The 7190-nt window shown below is 39.9% G+C and overlaps 1 protein-coding gene across 1 annotated transcript; it reads left to right on the top strand.

The window, feature by feature from the left end:
• Nucleotides 1–2930: 2930 nt before the first annotated feature.
• LOC135126843 (uncharacterized) lies at nucleotides 2931–7190 on the top strand. The gene is made up of 4 exons (XM_064053020.1): nucleotides 2931–6129; nucleotides 6183–6390; nucleotides 6441–6642; nucleotides 6698–7190. Exon 1 carries the CDS (start codon nucleotides 3211–3213, stop codon nucleotides 5119–5121), a length of 1911 nt encoding a protein of 636 aa, XP_063909090.1. The 5' UTR covers nucleotides 2931–3210; the 3' UTR covers nucleotides 5122–6129; nucleotides 6183–6390; nucleotides 6441–6642; nucleotides 6698–7190.

Raw genomic sequence — 7190 nt, forward strand, 5'->3', positions numbered from 1 at the left:
CTTTAAAATAGTAACCAAAAAACGTGTATTAAATGTTGTATTGTTTATATTTTAGTCTCCCAAAATATACAAAATATTCGCACTCCCCAAAGGGTACGTTATAGATTTTGAACTAATTGTTTCTCGTATTTGGCGGAGTTGTGTGTTCTTAAAATTGAGTTATTTTACATGTCTAACTAGAAAATATGTTCTTGTAACCCAAACTGAAAACTTTTTTTTATTATTTTTTTATAACGTGGGTACCCTTTTTTAAAAGCGTTCACGACATTTCAGGTAGCCCGTATTTTAAGTGTATTTAATATAATTCGACTATTTTGGTTTTGTAATAAGTAACACTAACTACATTCTACTGCACTCATTTACTACAGAGAAATCGAAATGCTTATGTATGAGAGTGTATGAAAGTGCACACCGGATTTAATTTTTTGTTTCATTGTGCTTTAAAAGTCTGACAAATAATAATAATTGTTTTACCATTTTTGAAAAATAAACGTAACATGCAAAATTAAATTCTAAAGTAACTTATTACACAGTTCGGTCCTATACCCGGTGTCTCATATGTTATTTGCAACGATCTTACTAACTGCAGTATTTGTACATACATCCGGTAAAATATTAGCTGAAAATTTATTATTTAAAAAAAAAGCAGAAGATATTCCATACAAAAAGAAGAATTACATAAAATTAATTTAAAATATGTCGTTCTTCTTTTCTTTTAAATACCCTAAAATCGCGCGTATAGTCCGCCCCCGCGCATAGTCCGCCCTCACGTATAGTCCGCAGTTTTTAAATCTCCCTCCTAAAAATCAGATAGTCCGCAACCTCGCGTATAATCCGCGGACAATGTGCGTGTCTGAATGGTTCGATAAGGTTCGATATTTGCTACCTATTTAGGTACCTAAATTTAAGTATCTAGGTACTTTTGAGAATCTTTTTATTTTTGTTATATATTTTATTTTTCATTTATATTGAGAATGCCCAATAATTTTTTTTATTTTGCGTTTAAATTTTTTGTTGGTTTTCCTACAGCGTATAGTCCGCCCTCGCCTATACAGGGTTATCATAAATGATTGTAGTCGAAGTAGGCGCTGACGCAATTGTTTTGATGTGCCGCTTCTCACTTTCAAAAAATTGTTAATTATAGTCCACTAAAGTTATGGGGAATTTTTGTTTTGCTTTGCTGTCAGAAGAATGTCATGCTGGTCATATGTCATAATACTTTCCCGCGCACGTCTTGTTTACTTGTGTTGTTCCAGTCTTCTTTGTTATAAATTAAATTGAATTAAACCAGTTTTTATCAAAACTACAACGATTTGATAACAGCGATTAAGGTAACTAGAAATGAATTAATGTGTATTCATATTTCAAATAAATCTGTTTTAGGTTAAGATGGGGTACACTCTTGAACAAAATACGTTTATTGTTATGTCTTACTATCGAAATGGGACGTTAAATGCGGACGGGGAATGGGTGTATTCTGTTCAAGCCTGCAAGGATGAGTATTTGGCAAAATTTCCAGAATTAAACATTGAAGAACAGTCTTTAATGACACACATAAAAAGAATCGTTGACCGATTCAACAGCACTGGAAATGTTTCTAAAGGCAAGTCACCTTTAGAAACATTTCCATGGAGCAATTTAAATGGCACTGTTGTTTCAGGTACCACAATAGAATCTCCAAGGACATGCGTCTACATTCCGAGGAAAATCAAAGCCGTCCTCCTACCTCAGGTCAGCTCCAGGGATGTGACTGCGGTAAATGTTAAGTGTAACATAGGAAGAGGCGAAGAGCAACTGGTAATAGCATCTGTGTACTTACCACAGGGAGCACAGGAACCATGTCCAACATGGGAAATGGCGAACTTGGTGGAACACTGTGATACCGGAAATATAAACCTCATCATCGGTGCCGATGCGAATGCCCACTGTCTGTTGTGGGGGAGCAAAGACACTAATGATAGAGGAAGAACACTAGCTGAATATCTTTTATCAACAAATCTAGAGATTCTCAACCGAGGCTGCGAACCAACTTTCGTAACATCACGTAGTCAGTCAGTAATAGATATTACACTGGCTACATGGGATATCTCACAATATATAATGGGATGGCACGTCTCTAAAGAGGCGTCAGTGTCAGACCATAGATGGATCATGTATACATCAAAATGTATAGACATGGAGATAAAGACGTACAGGAACCCTAGGCTGACGAACTGGGCTTTATACAACGAAGAACTGGACGACAGACTGGGGACCTCCGTGCAGTCTATACCAACGGAATACATTTCGACAGAAGACATAGAGAAAACCTTGACCATTATCAACGACTCTCTAATGTCAGCGTATGAGAAAAGTTGCCCCCTAAAGAAGGAAGGTCTGGGCAAAGGTACACCATGGTGGAACCGAAGGCTCAGCCTACTTCAATCGGGGCTAAGAAAACTTTTCAATAGAGCAAAAAACACTAAGAAAACTGAAGACTGGGAAGCCTATAAAGAGCACCGGAAAGAGTTTAAAAAAGAATTAAGAAAGAGGAAACGGGAAACGTGGAGATCCTTCTGCAGCGACATAACGTCGACTGCTTCGGCCGCAAGGCTGAAGAGAGTTCTCTCGAAGGACCACACACATCAACCAGGTTTCCTAAAGAAAGAAGATGGCACCTTTACAGCCACCTTAGAAGAGTCCGCAGAACTTTTGCTGCAGACCATGTTTCCAGGCAGCACACGGACTACCTCCCATTCCAAAAGGGATGTAGTCGGTACTCAACCTTCCCCGAAGGACTGGGCGCTGGCTGCAAAGGTAGTCACGGAGGCAAGACTGGAGTGGGCAGTGGACAGCTTTTCCCCATACAAATCTCCAGGAGTTGACGGTATTTATCCCGCCCTCCTGCAGAGGGGAATGAGCAGACTACGCCCTATTTTGTTGCCAATGCTTCGGGCGTGTCTGGCTTTCAGCTACATACCGAATGCATGGCGAAAAGTAAAGGTTATCTTTATACCTAAGCCAGGACGACAAGATTACACCTTGGCTAAATCCTACAGACCAATTAGCTTAACATCATTCTTGCTGAAAACGCTAGAAAGACTAAGCGAAAAAGAGATTCGGGAGACTGCTTTGAGCAAGCAACCTCTACATCCGAACCAACATGCCTACATCCAAGGAAGATCCACCGATACGGCCCTACACACAGTTGTAAACCGTATAGAGTGGGCGATGGAGAACAAACTCTTCACCTTAGGAATGTTTTTGGATATTGAAGGAGCGTTTGATAAAACGACCTTCAAAAGCATAGAACTAGCCCTACGAAAGCACGACGTGGACCCCACCCTAAGTAGGTGGGTGGCCAGTATGCTGAGGAACAGGGAAGTAATGATTAATGTAGGTGGCACTGAGATCGAGGCTGTTGTAGACAGGGGATGTCCTCAGGGAGGAGTTCTCTCTCCTGTACTGTGGGATACTGTCGTTGACAGCCTGATACGACGCCTCAATGATCTTGGCTACCACACAATTGGATACGCGGACGATCTAGTCATTCTGCTAACAGGAAAAAACGCAGATACATTATGTGAGATAATGCAAGCTGCAGTAAAAATAGTCGAGGAATGGTGCAACAGACATACCCTCTCCGTTAATGGAGAAAAGACGAAACTAATCCTGTTCACCAGGAAAAGGAAAATTGGCACACTACAGATGCCAAAAATATTTAACACAACGCTTCAACTTTCGGACGAAGTCAAATACCTGGGAGTTGTATTGGACTGGCGACTGAATTGGAAGAAGCATGTAGATGATAAAGTAGAAAAGGCACGCTCGGCTCTCTGGCAATGTCGTAGGGTGGTGGGAAGGTCGTGGGGTTTAAATCCCAAGATCGCCCTTTGGATCTACACGGCAATAGTCAGACCGATGCTGTGCTATGGAGCTTTAGTTTGGTGGCCCAGAGCCAGACAAAAAACAACAGCCCTGCAACTTGAACACGTTCAGAGAATGGCGTGTCTCAGTGTTACAGGAGCAATGAGGACCACTCCCACAGCGGCTCTGGAGACTCTTCTTTGCTTAGCACCTCTCAACCTTTACATAGAGGAAGCGGCAATGACGACGTCTCTAAGACTTCACTCTCTGGGAGTATGGAACAAGCAAGGCCGCACAACGAAGCACACTCGGATCTTAACGGAGGCGTTCAACAGAATACCCTTGTTGAGGATGGGTTGTGACCGAATGGGCACAAAATTAATATATGAGAAGACATATAGAATATCAATGAGTGATAATTCAGAAGGACGAGCCGACATAGATATCTATGTCGATGGTGCCAAAACAGATAGTGGTTCAGGAGCCGGCATCTACTCCGAACAACTGAACGCACAAATCAGTGTACCTCTCGGCACCCACACGTCTGTCTTACAAACAGAATTGATGGGAATAATGCTGGGAGCTAGAATCATTGCTGAACGTGAAATCGGCAACAAATCAATACGCATACTTACTGACAGCAAGTCTGCACTACTAGCCCTGGACAGCTGTATGGTTCGATCCGGGCTGGTTTGGGAGTGCAGACAAACGCTAAAGTATGTAACGCAGAGGAATAGTGTGGTACTTTGTTGGATCAAAGGACACAGTGGCAACGAAGGAAACGAGAGGGCAGATGAGATGGCGAAGCGAGCCGCGCGTATGCCCTTCTGGGGACCCGAACCGGCAATCACGCCTTCGGTCGCCCTCTCGAACGAACTCGTAAAGCAATATACCCATAGACGCCATGAGCAGATATGGGCGACGTTGAGCAGCTGTCGGCATAGTAGAGCTTGTATGGCGACACCAGACCGTAAGTTGACAAAATTTTATCTCTCACTTTCAAGGGACAAACTGCGTAAACTGGTAGGATTCCTTACGGGACATTACCAGTTTAACAAACATCTACATACGATAGGGGTAGCAACAGACCCAATCTGTCGTGGATGCAATGAAGAAGAGGAAACAGCTGAGCACATTCTTCGTGAGTGTCCAGCCCTAGCCTCCTACAGGGAATCCATACTAGGGGACATCTGGCCTAGTATGGCAAATATCAGGGAGTTTCCACCCTCTGCATTACTCAAGTACATTCAAGCAGTTGGATGGCTTGACGAGTAGAGGAGCGGGAAAACACCCTGATATGGACTTGGGGAAGGTACAATGGGCCCAAAGGCGAGGCCTAAGTGCCGGCTGGCTACGGTCAGCCCCCATAAATTAAGAATCCAGAATCCAGAAAGGCAAGTCACCAGGAAGGCCCCCAGTTAGTGAAGAGGTGGTTGAAGATTTGAGGGAAAGAATGGAGCAAAGCCCAAAAAAATCTTTGAGTAAACTGTCTTTGCAATCTGGTGTCCCATACACCACTTGTCAGAAAGTTTTAAAAAGAACATTACATATGCATCCCTATAAAGTATCGTCAATCCATGAACTTAAACCAGCTGATTATCCTCGTCGTGTTGCATATTGTGAATGGTTTCAAAACAACATGAACAACAACAGAATTTTGGATTTGTCATTTTTTTCTGATGAAGCATGGTTTCATCTAAATGGCTATGTTAATTCGCAAAATTATAGAGTTTGGAGTGCTGAAAATCCTTTTGTTTTTGAAGAAAGGCCTTTACACTCTGTTAAAGTTGGCGTGTGGTTAGCGGTTTCGCGTAGAAGAGTGATTGGGCCAATATTCTTTCACAACACAATTAATTCCGCAAGGTATAGGGAGCAAATATTAGAGGTGTTTCTAAACCACTTGGATGATGAGGAATTGGAATTTGGTTATTTTCAACAAGACGGAGCCCCAGCCCATAAAACAATGGAAAATTTAAGATATTTGCAAGAATTTTATGGGGATCGTATAATAAGTCAAAATCTTAATCCAGAGTGGCCTGCTCGTTCACCTGATTTGACTCCACTTGATTATTCAATTTTTGGATGGATGAAAGATAACATATACAAACATCGATTACATACTTTGGAAGAACTAATGGATGCAATTATACATTGTTGTCAAAATATTGATGTAGTGATGTTAGAAAACATTTTTGAAAACAAAAAAAGAAGGGTAGCTTTATGTTTACAGCAAAACGGGGAACATTTCCAGCATCTTTTATAATTGAAAGTAATTAGCTTTTGGTGAGTGATATAAATTATATAGCGACAAAGTATTAGGTTCTGCTTAATTCTAGTTGACAATGATTTAATAATGAATAATGAAGTATTTGATGAAATGGAAGAATTTGAATGCTTTGATGTTCAGGGAGTAACCTAATTAAAAGCTGATTATTTTCACAGTATGAGTGATTGCACAGGTTTTAAAAAGTTTCAGATGACCAAAGAAACAGTGATGTGTATTTCACCTTTGCTAGAACATCATCTAGAATTTTATGTAGATATGTAAGTGTAGAACTTACGTCAGTAATCAGAGATAAATATTTCACTTCCAGCAGTCAAAGTTTCTCTTCAATGAACTAACTCTTAATTGGTTTATGATATTTCGTTGGTAGAGCGCACTTAGACTGTACTATGGATTTTATGGACATTCATCAAACAATAGTGGTTAGAATAATTCCTTGTTCATCTAGCTCGTTTTCCAGACTTCATTGGCGCCTTGGACTGCATATGCACATATAAAAATTAAATTACCAGGTATATGAATTTTTGCTAACATAGAACATAAAAAATTAAATAGTAAAAGTTTTAGGTGGAGAAGATTCAGAAATTTTTAGAAATCAGGAAGATTATATCTTCATTAATGTACAAGCCATATGTGATGAAAGGATTAAATTTCAAATATTGTGGCACAATGATCAGTAGCTACACATGATAGTACTATTTTTAATCATTGTTCAGTTTAAGATCTGTTTGAAAATGCACAACTACAAAGTTGTGTGCTCTTGGATAGAATATTTTAAGAAAATTTTATTATATTATTATATTTCTAAGTAACAAAAGTTATCCCTTAGAAAAATACTTGTTAACACTACTCCCGTTACTCCAGTACAACAGCTCTATTATCAGTCACACATTGGAAGTCGCAATAGAATTGGATGCACATTTGGGATTCTGAAACGATAGTTTCCTGTGTTAACAGTTGTGATTGTCGCTGTTGTTTTACACAACATTTTAAAACAGATTGTAATATTAGACAGTAAAAATTTATTGGTAATAAAATAATTTTTTTTGTTGATTTCATT

This window comes from Zophobas morio, unplaced genomic scaffold, assembly GCF_036711695.1.
Source record: "Zophobas morio isolate AGI-343-1 ecotype UQ-CSIRO unplaced genomic scaffold, CSIRO_AGI_Zmor_V1 ptg000011l, whole genome shotgun sequence".
Taxonomy (NCBI): domain Eukaryota; kingdom Metazoa; phylum Arthropoda; class Insecta; order Coleoptera; family Tenebrionidae; genus Zophobas; species Zophobas morio.